Here is a 19,533-nt window from a genome sequence, read left to right as displayed (position 1 = left end):
CCAAAACAAGCCTATATAGGTCCTCTTTGCAGGCCCATCTCTCAGATGAGAATTCTGAGGCCTGGCGATTACCTATCTTGCTCAAGGACACACAGCTGGAAGTGGAATAAGAGGAATGACAACCTGTACTCTGAACCAGTCTAGAGGAAACCCATTACCTACATTAAATCTGCACCATAACCCTAAGGTTTGGCTGTTCTGCCCACTTTACAGATGGAGAGACTGAAGCTCAGGCCCAGGGCAGAGGCCGAACTCACCTGGCCTCCCCAATGGGAGGAAGCAGGACTTGGCACTCCGCCTCAGGCTTGGCCACTGGGTCTGGGTGGCCCCCTGTGTCCCCTGCAGATACCAGGCTGAGGGGCACCTCTTCCTCGGAACCGCAGCATGCTAGGGTTCCAAGGACGCCGCTGCCCCCGGCTCCCTCTGCTCCCAGCCATACCGCCACTGCCCCCAGCTACCGCCACTGCCCCCAGCTACCGCCACTGACACCCGCTGCCCATCACAGACGATGCTTCTGACCGCCGACGCGGCTGGCCCACGCTGCCGCCCTCTGCCGCCTGCTGCTTGCTGGCTCTGGCTGCCCAGCGCTGACCCTGCCCCTACCGCCACCGGGCCGCTGCCCCCACCAGCTGCTGCCAGTTACCGCTGCCTACCGCCCCAGCCACCTGCCTGCCACCACTTCCTGCCGCTGCCGCCTGCCACCCTTGCCTGCATCCCCTTGCCTCCGCCTGCCTGCCCCCGTCCCCTGCCGCTGCCGCCGCCTGCTACCTCCTTCCACTGCCCGCCGCCCTTGCCTGCCTGCCGCGGCCGCCTGCCTGCGTGCCGTTGCTTACCACAGCCTGCCACCGCTTCCTGCCGCCGCCTGCAATCGCCTACCGCCGGCGCCTGTCTGCCAACCCTGCCTGCCACCGCCCACCACACTTGCCTGCCGCTACCTGCCTCCCTGCCCCCACCGCTTACTGCCGCCCCCTGCCTCCACTGCCTCCACCGCCCCCCGCTGCCACATACTGACCCCACTAACCCGGCATCTACCGCTGCCACCGCCCGCTGCTGATACTCCCACTGCTGCCTCTGCTGCCCGGAGCTTCCTCTGCTGCCCAACGCGGAAGCCGACTGACCCCAGCACTACTGCTGACGCCGCTGCGTAACCCGACTATGCCCGCCGGCGCTTCTGGCGCCCCTCCCCACGCTGACCCACGCTGCCGCCGCTGACCCGCCTGCTGCTGACCCCGCCCCTATCGCGGCGCATGCTTCCCCCGCCGGTGACTCCGGCTGAAGCCAATGGCACCTGCTGTTGAGGCTGCCACACACCGCCACCCGATGACCCGGGGCTGCCCAAAGCTGGCGCCCCTGCAGCCCTTGCCGCCCCTGCAGCCGCTGCAGCCGCAGACGCCCCCCGCTGGTGCTGTCACCGCTGCAACCTCTGCTGCTGCCCGCTGCCGCCTGCCACCGACTGCCACCGCCTGCCTGCCGCTGCCTGCAGCCACTGCCCACCAATGCTGCCACCGCCGCCTGCCACTGCCTGCCTGCTGCCGCCACCAGTCAGTACTACCACTGCCGTCTGCCACTGCCGCCCCCTGCTGCCGCTTACCTCTGCCTGCCGCCGCCACCTGCCTTCTGCCACCCACCGCCCTTGCCTGCGCCTGCAGCCTGCTGCCCGCCGGCATCCGTGACCGCCTGCCTGCCGCCGCCGTCTGCTGCCGCAGCCTGGCTCCACCGGGCCCAGCTACCTAACCCCGAGAATGCATGCCAACGCTGCCTGCCTACCCCCACCGCTGCCGGCACCGCCGGCCTACCGCTGCCACCTCCCTAATGCTGTTCTCTGCCACCTGCCTGCCCCCGCCGCCTGCCTGCTGCCGCCGCCTGCTATATCCTTGCACCACCCGCGGCCCTTACCTGCCGTGGCCTGCCTGCCAGCCGCTGCTTACTGTAGCCTGAACCTGCTACCTTTTACCTGCCGCCACTGCCTGCCTACCGCTGGCGCCTGCAGCCCGCTGCCCCCACTGCCTGCCTCCGCTGCAGCCTGCCTCCTCCTGCCACCTTCCCGCGCCACCTGCATCCGCTGTCTGCCACCGCTTCCTGCCACTGCCGCCTGAGACCGCTGCCGGTTGCCCGCCACGGCCCGCTGCCGCTTCCTTACCACCGCCGCCTGCTGCCGCTTACCACTGCCCGCCACCGCAGTCCGCCACCACCGCATGCCTACTACTGCCGCCTCCCAACAGCTGCAATTCCCGCCTTCCTAACACTGCTGCCTGCGGCCACCACCTGTCCCCGCCAACCGCCTGCCACTGCTTCCTGCCACCACCGCCTGTTGCCATCTGCGGCTACTGCCACCAGCCTCCGCTGCCTAACCTCGACGATGCTTGCCAACGTTGCCTGCCTACCGCAGCCACCTGCTGCCGCTGCCCCCTGCAGCCCGCTTGGCCCCACCGCCTGCCGCTGCCACCTGCCGCCGCTGCTGTCTGCTGCCCTCACTGCGTGCCGCCGCTGCGGCCCGCATAACCCTGACACCTGCCCCTGCCGCCGCTTTCTGCCACCGCTTACGGCCGGCTGCGACTGTCAGCCGCCGCTTCCTGCCTGGCTCCTGCTGCCTGCAGCCCGCCACGGCCTGCTGCATCGCCGCCTACCCCCGCCTGCTGCCACTTACCACTACCCGCCACGGCAGCCCCCCGCCAGCACATGCCTACCGCTGCCGCATACCTAACGCTGCTGCCTGGCCCTGCCACCTGCCGCCGTTTCCTCCCGCCGCTTACCACTGCCTGCCCCCGTCTGCCACCTCTTGCCGCCGCGGCCCCCTGCCTGCCCATAGCCGGGGCCTGCCGGCCGCCACTACCTGACCCCACCACTGCCCGCCGCCACTTCCTGCCGCCACTGCCTGTTGCCACCTGCGGCTACTGCGTACCCCCAGTGCTGCAGCCTGCCTGCAACTGTCTGCCAGCTGCCTGCCGCAGCCTGCCTGCCCCCGCCCCCTGCCGCCGCCGCCGCCGCCTGCTACCTCCTTCCACCGCCCGCGGCCCTTGCCTGCCTGCCGCCGCCGCCTGCCGCTTCTTACCCAAGCCCGCCACCGCTTCCTGCCGCCGCCTGCAATCACCTACCGCCGCCGCCCACCATACTTGCCTGCCGCTACCTGCCTCCCTGCCCCCACCGCTTACTGCCACCCCCTGCCTCCACTGCCTCCACCGCCTCCCGCTGCCACATTCTGACCCCCACTAACCCGGGACCTACCGATGCGGAAGCCCACTGCTGATACTCCTGCTGCTGCCTCTGGTGCCCGGAGCTTCCGCTGCTACCCAACGCTGAAGCCGACTGACGCCAGCACTACTCCTGACGCCGCGAACGCCGCGGACGCCGCTAACGCCGCGGACGCCGCCGCGTAACCCGCAGATGCCCGCCGGCGCTTTCGGAGCCCCTCCCCACACTGACCCACGCTGCCAACGCTGACCCGCCTGCTGCTGACCCCGCCCCTATCGCCGCGCCTGCTTCCCCCGCCCGTGACTCCGGCTGAAGCCAATGGCACCTGCTGCTGAGGCTGCCACACACTGCCACCCAATGACCTGGGGCTGCCCAAAGCTGGCGCCCCTGCAGCCCTTGCCGCCCCTGTAGCCACTGCAGGCGCAGACGCCACCCGCTGGTGCTGTCACCACTGCCACCTCTGCTGCTGCCCGCTGCCACCTGTCACCGACTTCCACCACCTGCCTGCCGCTGCCTGCCACCGCCGCCTGCCACCGCATGCCTGCTGCCGCCACCAGTCAGTACTACCACTGCCGCCTGCCACTGCCGCCCCCTGCTGCCACTTACCTCTGCCTGCCGCCGCCACCTGCCTTCTGCAACCCACCGCCCTTGCCTGCGCCCGCCGCCTGCTGCCCGCCGCATCCGTGGCCGCCTGTCTGCCACCGCCGTCTGCTGCCGCAGCCTGGTTCCACCAGGCCCAGCTACCTAACCCCGAGAATGCATGCCAAAGCTGACTGCCTAACCCCACCGCTGACAGCACCGCTGGCCTACCGCTGCCACCTGCCAATCGCCACAGCTGCCGCCTGCCTAATGCTGATGTCTGCCACCTGCCTGTCCCCGCCGCCTGCCTGCTGCCGCCACCTGCTATATCCTTGCACCACCCGCGGCCCTTACCTGCCGTGGCCTGCCTGCCAGCCGCTGCTTACTGCAGCCTACACCTGCTACCTCTTATCTGCCGCCACTGCCTGCCTACCGCTAGCGGCTGCAGCCCGCTGCCCCCACTGCCTGCCTCCGCTGCAGCCTGCCTCCTCCTGCCACCTTACCCCGCCACCTGCCTCCGCTGTCTGTCACCGCTTCCTGCCACTGCCTCCTGACACCGTTGCCGCCGCTTCCTGTTGCCGCCTGCCTGCCGCTTACCGGGGCTTGCCTGCCTGCCGCCCCAGCTGCCTGTGTCCCACCGCTTCCTGCCGCCGACGCCTGCTACCTCCTCGCACCGCGCGCCTCCCTTGCTTGTGGCTGCCTGACTGCCAGCCACTGCTTACCACAGCCTGCCCGCGCTGCTGCCTGCTGCCACTGTCGCCTGCCCTGCCGCCTGCCTTCACTTCCTGCCGCCGCTTCCTGTCACCACCTGCCGCCGCCGCTGCCGCCTGCCCCGCCGCTTGCCTTCGCTTCCTGCCGCCGCTTCCTGTCACCGCCTTTCGCCGCCACTGCCGCCTGCCCCGCCGCCTGCCTTCGCTTCCTGCCGCCGCTTCCTGTCACCACCTGCCGGCCCGCTGCCACTGCCGCCTGCCTTCGCTTCCTGCCGACGCTTCCTGCCACCTCCTGCTGCCAAGGTGCCTGCCCCGCCGCCTGCCTTCACTGTGTCACTGTACCAGCACCGCGTGGACAAACCACATGGGACACATTGACTGTTTTCATAGCTCCCCCTCTTCCTGATGCAATGGCCACATTTAGATGGAAAATACTACTTCAATACGTGGAAGAAGAACCATCAAGGGCAGCCTTCTAGCAAGAGATTTAAGAGAAGGGGGAAAGGACTAGGCCACTCTTCTCTCCCCTTCTCTCTGGGAGGACTGGTGTGATCTTGGGAATTTGCTAGAACAGCTCAGGGAACTCCTGGAAAGAACAGCTGCATCTTCTGTCGATCAGCACTCACATCTGGGACTGCCTAGAGTTGGAGAAGGCCCAGTTCTCCAGGTGAGCACCTGTTTGCACCATTCGCCATGTCACCACCTGAACAGGCTGGTGTCAACGTCCTCACATTTAAAAGAAGGATGAGCATCATGACACCAACTTCATAAAGCTGTCATGAGACCTGAAAGCCCCCACAAAACTCTTAACACAGCCCCTGGCATATTGTGTGTGCTCAAGAGATACTAACTCTTATGATCATTACTAATAACATATTAAAGTTTTCCACGACTAGAACCTTCCACAGATCTTGTTTTTTTTCCGGAATCGGTCATGGGTATTATATTTGACCAAAGATATACATTTACGAGATAGTTTCCAAGGGGTGAAGATGCATTGTGTCCATAAAACAGTTTTCTGCTGGAGCCCACATAGCCTTGCCTGCTTCAAATGCAGTGGGTAGCTCATGTCTGCTCTAGAGATTAGAAACACTACATGGGGAGCTTAAGGACCCCATGGTTCTGATTGTGTGACCTCCTGGCACAGAAAGTCATTCAACCTACTAAACCTCAGATTCCTCAACATCGCAATACACTTTACCGGATAATCTTAGAGATCCTCTCCAGGCAAAAATTCCAGTTCAACAGTTTTATAACCCAAGCTTTGGAGAATTTGTCTGCCATGTTTGCTCCTCTATTCCCAATCCCTGCCACAGAGAAGACACTAAATAAGCATTTGTAGAGTAAAAACATGGATAAATAAAAAAGATCCACTTGAAAAAATAAATCCAATTGATCCTTTTCCTCTTGAAGAAAAAAAAATAATTATTCATTAATTAGATACTTCCAAAATTTAATATTTCTGTCTATTTTGTTGTGCTGCCCATGTATTAACTGTGTAAAGCAATAATAATGCCTTCTTTTTTTTAATTTACTTTTTTATTCTTATGTTAATCCCCATACATTACATCGTTAGTTTTAGATGAAGTGTTCCATGATTCATTGTTTGTGCATAACACTCAGTGCTCCATGCAGAATGTGCCCTCCTCAATACCCACCACCATGCTAACCCATCCTCCCACCCCCTCCCCTCTAGAACCCTCAGTTTGTTTTTCAGAGTCCATCGTCTCTCATGGTTCGTCTACCCCTCCGATTTCCCCCGCTTTATTCTTCCCCTCCCGCTACCTTCTTCTTTTTTTTTTTTCTTAACATATATTGCATTTGTTTCAGAGGTACAGATCTGAGACTCAACAGTCTTGCACAATTCACAGCGCTTACCAGAGCACATACTCTCCCCAGTGTCTATCACCCAGTCACCCCATCCCTCCCAACCCACCCCCCACTCGAACAACACTCAGTTTGTTTACTGCAATTAAGAATTCCTCATATCAGTGAGATCATAGGATACATGTCTTTCTCTGTTTGACTTATTTCACTCAACATAGTACCCTCCAGTTGCATCCACGTCGTTGCAAATGGCAAGATCTCACTCCTTTTGATGGCTGCATAATATTCCATTGTATATATATACCACCTCTTCTTTATCCATTCATCTGTCGATGGACATCTTGGCACTTTCCACAGTTTGGCTATTGTGGACATTGCTGCTATAAACATCGGGGTGCACGTACCCCTTCGGAACCCTACCTTTGTATCTTTGTGGTAAATACCCAGTAGTGTAATTGCTGGATCATAGGGTAGCTCTATTTTCAACTTTTTGACGAACCTCCATACAGTTTTCCAGAGTGATAATGCCTTCTTTTTTTAAAATTTAAATTCAATTAGCCAACATATAGTACATCATTAGCTTTTCGTGTAGTGTTCAATGACTCATTAGTTGCATATAACACCCAATGCATATCACAACACGTGCCCTCCTTAAAAATCCCATCACCCAATTACCCCATCCCCCCACCCACCTCCCTTTCCACAACCCTCAGTTTTTTTCCTGGAGTCAAGAGTCTCTCACGGTTTGTCTCCTTCTCTGATCTTTCCTCCCTTCCCCTATGATCCTCTGCATTGTTCCTTATATTCCACTGCCTTCTTAGGCTTACAGTGAATACAATAAAATATAGTTCAGCAATGATATGTAGATTGTGGGAGTAGTAAATGAAGTTAAAGTATTCTAGTGTCCTCATATTTTCTGGGAAAAGATCAGAGGCTCTAATTTATATTTGTCTGTAGTAAGTCAAAGGCATACTTTTTACCTTTGATTGTAGTTACTAAAAGAATAGTAAGTGAATGTATTACTTCTGTAGTGCATTGAATGGTGGCCCGCAAAATGATATGTCAACATCTTAACTCCTGGAGCCTGTGAATGTGATCATATTTAGATATAGAGTACACAGATGTAATTAAGTTAAGGATATTGAGAGATCATTGTAGATTGCCCAGGTGCACACTAAATCCAATGATAGGTGTCCTTCTAACAAACAGAAGAAGATGGACGCACAAAAGGGAACACTATGGGACAGCAGAGTCAGAGATTAGAGTGACAATGTCACAAGCCAAAGAATGAGAACAGACACCAGAACTGAAGAGGCAAAGAAGGATTCCCTCCTAGAATGGCTGGAGGGAGCATGGCCCTGCTGACTCCTTGACTTCATGCTCTTGGCCTCCAGAACTGTGTTCAAGCCACCGTGTTTGTAATAATTGATTATAGCAGGCCATAGGAAATTGAGAAGTCTTTTATTTTAATTTTTTTCTCTTTCATTATTCAACCAATTTCTTACTTTATCAACTTTTTTTAAAATCTTTTTTTTTTCATTTTTACACTTACATTTTATCCTTTCATTGTATTTAATTTTATTTTTGTATATATATAAGTTTTTCTTTCTTTACAATTTTGGGATGCAGTTTCTTCTAACAAACAGACCAAAATACACCCAGAATCTAGCATATGGTTCTCTTCTCTTCACCTATCTGATCGTATTCTCTCTTTTTTGTCTTTGTTTTGTTTTGTTTTCTTAAAGTCATTTTTGTACTTTCATCTTTACACTTACATTCTATCCTTTCAATGTATTTAATGTTATTTTTGTATATATATGTTATTCTTTCTTTATAATTTTGAGATGTAGTTTCTTCAAACAAACTGAACAAAATACGCTCAGGATATAATGTATAGCTCTGTTCTGTTCACCTGTTTATATTCCTGTCTTCTTTTTTTCATTTTTTTCTTTTTTAATTTTCATGTCTACACTTACATTCTATTCTTTCACTGTATTTAATTTTATTATTGTACACACATAAGTTTTTCTTACTTTACAATTTTGGGATCTAGTTTTCTAACAAACAGACCAAAATACACACAGGATCCAGTGTATTGCTCTATTCTGTTCACCTCTGGTTATATTCTCCTTTTGATTCTTTAATTTCAATTTTTTTTTTTTTTTTAGTTTAAGATCTCTCCTGATTTGTTTAGTGTATATTTCTCTGGGGTCATTGCTGTCATTGTGGTATTTTGTTCTTTCATTCATCTATTCTTCCTGGACAAAATGATCTAAGACAGAAAAACTCACCTCAAAAAAAGAGAACAAGAGGCAGTACTGACTTCCAAGGACCTAATCAGTATGGAGGTAAGTAAGATGTCAGAACTAGAGTTCAGAATAATGATTATAAAGATAATAGGTGGGCTTGAAAAAAGCATAGAAGACACTACAGAATCTCTTTCTGGAGAAATGAAAGAACTAAAATCTGCGCGTGTTGAAATCAAAAAGGCTATTAATGTGATGCAATTAAAAATGGAGGGAGATCCCTGGGACATTTGCAGACAGGACCAGGAGTCCCTGAAGCCAAGGGAAACTTCAGATCAGGAGAACGGGCCTCGCCCGGGAAGGAGGCCTGAACACTTTGCCCTGATTGTCTTGTGCGCACGGACGGACGTGACCTGGCCCTGCCTTGAGCCCCTAGGTTTGCTGTAGGGCCAGGTGGGCCTGAGTGGCTGAGCTCCGGGCCGGGATCAGCCCTTCCCACCTCCCCCAGGTCTTGTGTGATTGAGACAACTTTCTACTTCATGGCAAAGTCAGGGGCAACTGTTTTCTGAAACCTGGCTGGCCTCCCCTCCCCCAGCCCAACTGCTCTGCCCTGGTTGCTGGGCACCGTTGACCTCATAGGTGGAACTCTCCACAGGATTCTCAGTGGTCCGTTGTGGCCACAGGACTCTGGCACTTGGAGACAGAGCTGTGGAGCCTGACGCAGCCATGGAGGGCCCCCTCTTGGCCACCAGATCCACTTGCCAGCTGGTGTTGGAGCACCTGTGGGGGGCGCTGCAGCTGATTTCTGAAAGCTGGGGACACACCCCGAGTCTCCCCGTGTTGCCCTGCGCGGTGCTCATATGGACTGTGCTGCTGGTTCTCCTAGTGAAGAGACAACTCACTCGAAGGAGCGCGAAGGCGCTGGGCCACAGGGGCTCTGCCCGCCACGAAGTGTGTGGAGCCCGCCGTGAGGAGAGTGGCCCAACCACACAAGCCGAGGCCGCCCTCAGGCCGCCCGCGGTGGTGGCCAGTCCTCCCTTGTTACAAGCCCTGTGCTTGTCGGCAATGAACACAGAACTGAGCAGGCTGGTGGATAGGGACACTGTCAACTTTTTGAGGAAGGCACTGAAGGAACTGGACCAGCCTCCCGACCTGCCCCAGGTCCCTGGGGAAAAACCCATCCTCAGAACATCGGAGAAGGATGGAGAACAGCTTCTGACGAAAAGAACGAAGGATCAGAGTGAAAACACTCCTTTTCCAGAAGGTCCCGAACCGCTCAACCAAGAAGTTTCGAGATGGAGGCAGAAAGGGCAGGAGAAGGAGGAGGAAGAAAGGCTGGAGCCGTCGAAGGCATGCATGGAGCTAGTCCCGAAAGATCAAGCCAGCCAGTCCCCGTCCAGGGCCGGACCCGGGCTGCAGGCCGTCCCCCCGCCTGACCTCCCTGCAGAGCACAACGGTGCCGGGACCCAGGGAGTCCAGCCAAAGAGGGGAGCAGGAAATGGTGATCAGCCCGCCCATCGAGCAGCAGTGGATCTGAAGGGCGTCCCTGAGGATGCTGGCTGCCCTGGGTCCCCTCCAAGTCCCGAAGGGGAACAGCAACACAGAGCCAGACGACTGTGGGAAGGAAGGCAAGAGATCGTGGAGCTGACACGACAAATCCACAGCCTGCAAACCCAGGAAGCCTCTTTGCAGAAGGAAACTTCACAGCTGGACAAGGAGATTCAGCCGCTGAAGCTGAAACTTCAGAACCCCCTGGATGAACAGGAGCAATACATCCTGCAACTTGACCGAAAAGTGTTTCAAGCGCAAGCTCAGTGCTTGGAAATGAAGAAGAAACTGGCCAGCGTGCACAGAGAAATGAACTTCACGTGCCAGATTCGCAACCTCTACAAGAAGATGGCCCAAGACCTGGGCAAAGAGCTGGAGAGAACCACCTCCTACTATCATCGCAAGCTGGTCCTCTTCCATCAGGACAGAGTCGCGAAGAGCTGGGTGGTGGCTGCATCCAGAGAGAGGGAGTTCCAGGTGCTAAGGAAAGAGAATGATCACTTGAGGCGGATGCTAGCCAGTGTGGAGTCCAGCTGCCGGCTTGTCCTGAGGGACCCTCTTGGTCCTGCGGCTCCGCCCACAGCCCACGCAGGCTGGGAAGTGTCAGGGTGTACCCGGGGTCATCAGTCCCCCAGGGGGGATGGGAGGTCCACCGTGAGGGCCCCGGGACCCGGAGTCGCCAGCAAGGGTGACCGGGCTCAGGGCAGCCGGGCTCTGAGCAGCCAAAGCCCGGGTCAGCATCTGCGCGGAGCTCCGTGAAGAACGTCTGATGGCTCTCTCTCTAGTGAAACGGCTACCATTTCGGAACTGACGCCACAGTGACTCTCTGCAGGATAGCGGTGGAACCCCATCACAGACTGTGTAACTAGAGCTTCGTCCACATTGTCATGAATACATAGCTTCCCTGCCGGACGATTTAGAACTCTCGGCTGTAGGTATGGTGGTCGGATTTAAATTAATGCCACTGGGACTGAAGACATCCTCTATTGTGGACATAGACAGAGACTTTCAAACAAGACCATTTCTGTGCTCTAGGACTAGGGTTACAGTTCCGCAGAAATAACTCAGTATTTATGTAATTGCCTTAAAAAAAGAGAGCAGAAAAACCTTAAACAAAACATCTCACTCAAACTGTATGAAATAGTTAGTGCTGTCTTAAATTCAAATTTTAGTCCTAAAACTCATATTTTAGTCATAAATTCAAATTTTAGTCCTAAATTCAAATTTTAGTCTTAAATTCAAATTTTAGTCCTAAATTCACATTTTAGTCCTAAGTTCATATTTTAGTTCTGAATTCATATTTTAGTCCTAAATTCATAGCAATAGTTTACTCTTAAATTTATAGATAGGAAAACGTAGGAATTTGCAACCATTTCTTCCTTGTTCTGCAATTTTTTTCTTCTTAGCCTCTGTTGTTTTGTTTAAGATATTGTTTGTTGTTTAACATTTGTGAATTTTATGCAGTCAAAATACAAAGTTTTCTCCTGATAACAAGCATACACTCCCATGCACGTGGACGCGTGCACACGCACACACCCCAGGATGCAAACCTAGACTATTGTAGTTGTTTTATGAATTCATATTTTAGTCTTTAATTCTTATTTTAGTCCTAAATTCATGGGATTAGTTTAATCTTAAACTTATAGATAGGAAAGCTTAAGAATCTGCAACCATTTCTTCCTTGTTCCGTGATTTTTTTCTTAATCTTTGTTGTTTTGTTTATGATACTATTTATTGTTTAACACTTATATATTCTAAGCAGTCAAAATACAACGTTTTCTCCCGATGACAAGCATACACTCCCATGCACGTGGACACGTGCACACGCACACGCCCCAGGATGCAGAATCTAGACTATTGTAGTTGTTTTTTGAGTACCTGGAAAATGTAAAAATAGAATTGACAATTTCATTAATTGCTTGTAGATAAATAAATTACTGAAAGGAAAAAAACGTGTGTGTGCAATGTGTAAAGAGAGGAAAGTCTCCTTGATCTTCTGCACAGAGAGCAGAGTCTCCAAATGGACCAGGGAAGATCCCAGGCAGAAGCGCTTCTCCCACAGGGTCTGGAGGAAGAGGCCAGGGGACAGTCCCCAGCTGCAGCAGGGAGTAGGGCAGGACCAAGGAGGGGGCTCTCAGCCTCCAGCCACAGGGGGAGGTGGTCCCACCCCTGGGCCTGGAGGGAGGACAGGGAGGTGGCATCTGCTGAGCCCAGTGGGGGGCTGTCCCAGGAATGGTGCAGGGCCGCCCCCAGAGGGCCTGGAGAGCAGACAGGAGTCAGCCTTCGGCACAGGGCAGACAGAAGAGGGTTCAGGAGCAATTTGGAGAACGACCCGCAATCATGACTCTCTTTGACCCAAAGTGTGCCTGTGTGTGTTACTGCCTGCATTTGCGCCCACATATGTAGTGAGAATCTCTGCAGCTTCTACGATGTCTTTGGCACTGGGCCGCCGTGGCTCTCTAACTGTCCCTGCTACAGGCTGGGGAGGGGTGGCAGGGCAGGGGGGCTTTCTGGAGGAGGCGGCCTCTGAGCTGAACATTGATGGATAAGCAGCGGTTATCAGTGGTGCTTTCACACTTGAAAGAGCATGTGAAAATCTTGGAGACCTTGTCACAGAAAGATTTTGATTTCAAGTTGTGGAGCTGAGAGCTTGCACGGCCCCCACGTGAGCTCTATGCTGGGACCAGACATGGAGTAGGAAGGATCCTTAGATGATGATGGGCTAGGAGCGAGTGGGGGCAGGTGGATGGCGCAAAGGCATTTCCGGCAGAAGGCACACACAGGCAAAACCACGGGACACAAAACAGCCTAGTCTGGTGAGCAAGGCAAGGTTGTGCAGTTAGCTTTCTGGAGCCCAGAAACTCAACGCTGCGAGGGTGCGGACAGGAGTCGGAATAGATGCACACCCTGTGCACATGTACTGTTCCCAATTACGCTGTCCAGGGCTCCTGTCCTAACGGGCAATCTTGTCCCGCTAGAGAACCTCTCTCCTGACTCACAAGCACCTAGAATACTCTAATCTTGGGGTGCCAACGGCCATCATGTTGCTTTTGGAAATCCTCCGAGAACATAAGCTATCACAGAGAAAACAGTAGAGCCAAAAGACAGCAAGAAACAAAATCCTGATACCTGGACCCTTGATCCAGCTGTTCCTGAAGCTTCTTTCCGAGTCTCAGAAAGGACCTAACCTGAGTCCCCTTTGAGGCTTAAGCAGGTTGAGATAAGTTTCTACCACCTGCATATGAAAGAATCCTGCTGGTTATATTTTATAATAGTTCTGCTGATAGCAAACCCTGTCTTCAGGAGAAGGCACTGTCCAAAGTCACAGAGTCCATCAGAACAGACAAGGTGAGACAGCTCACAGGTTCAGTTGGCCACACTCAGGCTCCTACCTTACAAGTATAAGGACAGTGACAAGCTTCCCTGTTTCTGGCACTGCAGGGCATTCTCCCTCTGGGGTCCCTCACTGCCCATGACAGTTGTCCTCTCCCTGGGTGGGCATGGGGACATTGTTGTGCTCAGCTCCCAGGCATGGTTCTCAAAGCCAAAACCCACCCCATCCTGAGGTTCATGACATCATCGTGAGGACACTAAATCCCCAGGCTCTGCCATCCCTTGACATAAAACCCCACCAGAACTCTTGTCTAACCACCAAAGGTTGACCCTCTGGGAAACTGTGTGAGTGACTGTGCCCTGGGTTAGGCTTAGAAGGGTCCTCCATCCATTGCTAGAGTGACAAATCGAGGGTGCTCCCTCACCCAGGACTCACGGGCTGCGCACCCTCCTGGAAGGGCAGGCTGTTCCTACCCCTCCCAGAGCGACAAGCCTACTACCGGGCTTCTGATGGACCCCAAACTATCGGGTGAGGAGGAAAGGCTCCTGGCCACCCACAGGCCCTGTGTGTAAGATGCTTTGACGTGAATAACCCAGACCCATGGAGGGAAGGACAGGACCCCATGGGAGCTGGGGAACCATGATGGACACGAAACACAATCACCATGGCAACGTGCTCTCTAGCCCTGGCCTCCTCACATAGTCCTGGCCCCTGTCCTTTCCAACGTGTGGCCTGAGGTTCTCTCTAGGGTGTGGTCACCGGAGTTCTTTCTGCCTCATGCAGAACGAGGTGACAGATGCACCCATTTGGTGCTTGGTGCCCGTACCGGCTTGAATAACATCCCCTCAGATTCATGTCTGCCTGGAGCCTCAGAAAGGGAGCTTATTTGGAAATAGGGTCTCTGGAGACATAATTAGTTGAGATGAGGTCATACTGGGCTATGGCACATGCCTGATCCAACACGACTGGTGTCCTTACAGGCGGAGCGGGCGGACTCAGACTGGCAGGAGGGAAGCTGGGTCAGCCAGGGACAGGGACTTCGGTGAAGCAGCTTCGAGCCCAGAAATGCCCTGCTTGGCCGCAGCGCCCAGAAGCTGGGACAAAAGCATGGAAAGGATGTCCCTTTGGGCCTCCAGAAGGGACGGAACCTGACGGACCCTGATTTCAGAACTGTGGCCTCCAGAACAGCGAGAGAATACAGTTCTGGGGTCTCAAGCTGCCTGGTTTGGGGTGTTTTGCAAGAGCAGTCACTGCAATCGAATGCGGTGCCACAGAGCCCTCAAAATGCAGGCCTTGCAAATGCTCAGAGCTGGAATCCAAGGAGCCCGAAGCTGCGGGGAAAGGAAAGACGTGTGTCTGTCTGACGTGCACCCCTCGTGCTTCTAGGGACGGATGTCGCCAGACAAATGGCCCCGAACCATTGAGCCCCTCCTCTTGGATACTGATGTGAGAAGTCACCCCCTAGGGAGCCCATCATGACCTGGACCCATGACCCTGGGTGCAGAGTTAGCCTCCGGGAGTGACCCCGCAGCTGCGGGCTGGAGACCACCCCAGCGGTTGCTCTGCGGACTGAGCAAGAGCGACGGGCAGGAAGGCACGCGGGAATGCTCGCCTGCCGCCCTCCAACCTCTGTCTTATTCTTCCAGAGGTTGCTTTGTTTGGGGTGTGTTCCCAGGAGGGGGTTGGAGACTCTGTCCCATGGCTTCCACTTCTGGGCAGCCCCCACTGTCGGTGCGGAGTGCACTAAGTCAGCCCCTCGTGGGAAAAGCGTTTGTGGACCTGCCATTCCAACACGACACCATCCAGCACTTGGGGCACCAGCGCCCCCCAAGCAGTGGTGGGGGAGGGACAGGGACACTTCTGATGGGACTCCAGCCCTCCACGACCACATGAACCACGATCTCAGCACGTGTGAAGCCGTCAGACCATAACGGAGTGTTGTGGGAACAGAGTGTGGCCGACGACCCGAATCACCCGCTAGCAATCTTTCGCCCTGCTTCAAGACCAGAGGGGGCTGCATTCACTGTCCTTCCTTCTCGTCTGTGGTCCTGCATCCACCAGCACCCTGTACATCACAGGGTAGGGGTCCTTTCCTGTCTGGGGCATGCCAGGGTTCCTGGTGTTTGCTCTGCAGAGTCAGGCTTGGGTTCACCTAGAAAGGTCTTGGCCCTGTGGCTTTGTCTGCCTGGATGCTCCTGGGACAAGTGACACTGTGGAGACCCTTCCCCCACTACATGCAAGTTTGAGTGAAGGAGAAGGCTCTTGATTGTCACCAGTGCATGGAGCAGCATCAGCCTGGGCCAGGGGTTCCTTCATTGGGCTTAAGACATGTCTTAAGACATGTCCCCATCAGAGATCAGGCTGGAGAGTCAGGTGAACCACCAGTTAGTCCCCTCAGCTTTGAAGAAAGGGGACAGGAAGGCAATGGAGAGGCGAGGATATGAGGAGGGTATAAGAAGGGGAGATAATGGGTTACTATGGAGAATTTTAGCACAGATGCACAATTACATTCTAAAAATTTGCTTTTTCTGATGGCAAAGCCTAAAAGGTATCCTAGTTAAAACTTTACTCTGCAAAAGAGAAATTAAGAACCGGTCCCATTTACAATTGCACCAAAAAGAATAAAATACCTCAGAATAAACTTAGCTAAGGAGATGAAAGACTTTACTCTGAAAACAACAAAACACTGATGAAAGAAATTGAAGAGGACACAGACAAATAAAGATATTCCATGCTCATGGGTTGGGAGAAAAAATATTATTAAAATGTCCACACTACCCAAAGCAATCTACAAATTCAATGCAATCCCTATCAAAATGTCAACAGCATTTTTCACAAAACTAGAACAAATAGTCCTAGAAATGTGTATGGAACTGAAAAAAAAAAAAACAACAAAAACAAAAACATCACCACAACAAAAAAAGCCCTGAATAGCCAAAGTAGTCTTAAAGAAGAACAAAGCTGGAAGTATGACAATCCCAGATTTCAAGATATACTATAAAGCAATAGTAATCAAAATAGCATGGTAGTGGTACAAAAACAGACACATAGATCAATGGAACAGAATGGAGAGCCCAGAAATAAACCCACAAACTGGACAGCAATGTGCAAAAGAATGAAACTGGACCTCTTTTTTACACCATACAAAAAAATAAATTCAAAATGAGTTAAAGACCTAAATGTGAGACCTAAAACCATAAGAATCCTAGAGGAGGGCACAGGCAGTAATGTCTCTGACATCAGGGGTAGCAACATTTGCTAGATGTGTCCCCTGAGGCAAGAGAAACAAAAGCAAAAATACACTAGTGGGACTACATCAAAATAAAAGCTTCTGCACAGCAAAGGAAACGACCAACAAAACTAAAAGACAATCTACTGAATGGGAGAATGTATTTGTGAGTGACAAATCCAACAAAGGGTTAGTATCCAAAATATATAAAAAACAGATACAACTCAAAAAACACCCAAAAAACAAATAATCCAATTAAAAATGGACAAAAGACATAAACAGACATTTTTCCAAAGAGGGCATACAGTTGGCCAACAGACACATGAAAAGCTGCTCAATATCACTCACCATCAGGGAAATGCAAATCAAAACCACAAGGAAATATCACCTCACACTGTGAGGATGGCTAAAATCAAAAAGGCAAGAAACAACAAATGTTGGTGAGGATGTGGAGAAAAAGGAACCTCCGTGCACTATCGGTGGGAATGCAAACTGGTGCAGCCTCTGTGGAAAACAATATGGAGGGTCCTCAAAAAATTAAAAATAGAATTACCATATGATCCAATAATGCCAATACGGGGTAATTACCCAATGAATACGAAAAAACTAATTTGAAAAGATACACGTACCTCTATGCTTACTTCAGCATTATTTATAAGAACCATATATGGATGGATGGATAAAGAAGATGCGTTATGTATGTATGTACACACACACACACACACACAAATGTAAATGGAATATTATTCAGCCATAAAAAGGAAATGAATCTTGCCATTTACAACAACACAGTTGGATCTAGACAGTATAATCCTATGTGAAATAAGTGGGTCAGAAAAAGACATATGATTTCACTCATATGGAAAATTTAAGAAACAAAACAAACCAAGAGAAAAGGAGAAAAACAACAACAACAAAAAACCAAACTCTTGAATATAGAGAACAAACAGAGGGTTAGCAGAGGGGAGGAAGTTGGGGGAAGGGGGAAATAGAGGATGGGGACTAGGGAGTACACTTGTCCTGATGAGCACTACATTGTACACCTGAAATTAATATAGCACTCGATGTTCACTAACTGGAATTAAAAAATATATATATTGGCATGAGGTTCAAAGCCAAATGGATTCCCAGTATCTTTTCTTTAATAGTTTTACTTTTTATTGAGATATACACCATTTCTACTGTAGGTGCTCAAATCTTAGGGGCACTTAACTGTTCAGTGACCTTTTACATACGTCTACAGCCATGTAAACAACTCCCAGAGCAAGATGCAGAACATATTCAGGCCCAGAAAGACTAATCGCTCAATAACTAATCGCCCAACCCTAGAGGTAACTGCTGCTCTGACCTTTGGCACATGTCACTACACTTAAAATTTAGAGATGGAATCATACACTCTGCATTCTAGGACCTGCTTTCTTGAGCTCAATATTGAGTCTATGACACGTCCTTGTGTATAGCAATAGTTTGGGGTTTTGTATTGTTGCATACTGTCCCATTACGTGACTATAGCACAATTAGTTTAATTTCTTCTGCAGCTGGTGACCACTTGGGTTGTTTTGTGTTTGGGGCTATTAGAAACAAAGGTGCTATGACCATCCTGGTGGCCAGAGCCCTCACTTGCCCTGAGTACACACCCAGGGATGCCGGCCACGGACATCTGCATGCTCAGCTGTACTAGACACGGCCATGCTATTTCCCAACGCTGTGCCACTCCCCCCAGCAGCCTTCCCGGACGGGAGCTGCAACCATCCCCGTCGTTGTCACAGTTGGTGCCAATCTTTTTCATTTTAGCCATTCTGATGGGTGCGCAAGGGTATCTTACTATAGGCTTAATTTGCATTTTCCTGTTGGCTAATAATGTTGGGCACCCTTCCCTATGCTTATTGGCCTCTTGGTTTCCTCTGTTACAGGGGTCTGCATGTTTTTCTGTAAGGGTCTGACGGTAAACATCTTTGGTTTACAGGTCAGATGGTCTCCACTCCAGCCACGCAGCCCTGACGGTGTAGGGGAAAGCAGCATTGACGATGTATGAACGAACGGGCATGGCTGTGTTCCAATGAAACTTTATTTATAAAACAGCCTGAAGGGTTGGATTTGGTCTCCCGGGCCTTCATTTCCCGACCCCTACTCTAGAGTAAAGCGTCTGCTGAGGACGTTTGTCCATTGCAAAATGAGTTTGTTATTTTTTTTTTATTCTTATGTTAATCCCCATACATTACGTCATTAGTTTTAGATGAAGTGTTCCATGATTCACTGTTTGTGCACAACACCCAGTGCTCCATGCAGAATGTGCCCTCCTCAATACCCACCACCAGGCTAACCCATCCTCCCACCCCCCTCCCCTCTAGAACCCTCAGTTTGTTTTTCAGAGTCTATCATCTCTCATGGTTCCTCTACCCCTCGGATTCCCCCCGCTTCATTCTTCCCCTCCCGCTACCTTCTTCTTCTTCTTCTTCTTTTTTTTTTTTTCTTAACAGATATTGCATTATTTGTTTCAGAGGTACAGATCTGAGATTCAACAGTCTTGCACAATTCACAGCGCTTACCAGAGCACATACCCTCCCCAGTGTCTATCACCCAGTCACCCCATCCCTCTCAACCCACCCCCCACTCCAGCAACATTCAGTTTGTTTCCTGCGATTAAGAATTCCTCATAAAAATGAGTTTGTTATTAATCTGTACAAGTTATCTATAAGTTCTGGATCCCAGTCTTGTACTACTAATCACTTATTATGTTCTAGAAATTAGAAGAAATCATGGTACTATATCAGACCATTTCGATAGCTTTGTCCTCGATGTTTCCACATGAGGGCCCTCAGGGAGGAGATGACAGTTGTCGCAGGGAGCCTTCCTCCTGACACGGGG

At 51.9% G+C, this 19,533-nt stretch overlaps 1 protein-coding gene across 1 annotated transcript in view; it reads left to right on the top strand.

Annotated features, from left to right (window-relative positions):
* Positions 1-508: 508 nt before the first annotated feature.
* LOC135362470 (nascent polypeptide-associated complex subunit alpha, muscle-specific form-like) overlaps positions 509-19,533 on the top strand; it is a 44,949-nt gene continuing 25,924 nt past the window's right edge. Inside the window, exons 1-5 of the mRNA XM_064577703.1 lie at positions 509-819; positions 1,375-1,744; positions 1,934-2,671; positions 2,810-3,181; positions 3,604-4,784. Of these exons, the coding sequence (XP_064433773.1) occupies positions 509-819; positions 1,375-1,744; positions 1,934-2,671; positions 2,810-3,181; positions 3,604-4,784 (2,972 nt within the window). The remainder of the gene's footprint in view (positions 820-1,374; positions 1,745-1,933; positions 2,672-2,809; positions 3,182-3,603; positions 4,785-19,533) is intronic.

Source organism: Mirounga angustirostris, unplaced genomic scaffold, assembly GCF_029215605.1.
Source record: "Mirounga angustirostris isolate CCGP_5_RB_7025 unplaced genomic scaffold, mMirAng1.0.hap1 SCAF_14, whole genome shotgun sequence".
NCBI lineage: Eukaryota > Metazoa > Chordata > Mammalia > Carnivora > Phocidae > Mirounga > Mirounga angustirostris.
The sequence above is the reverse complement of the archived record's forward strand: the minus strand, read 5'-3'. Positions and strand labels throughout refer to the sequence as shown.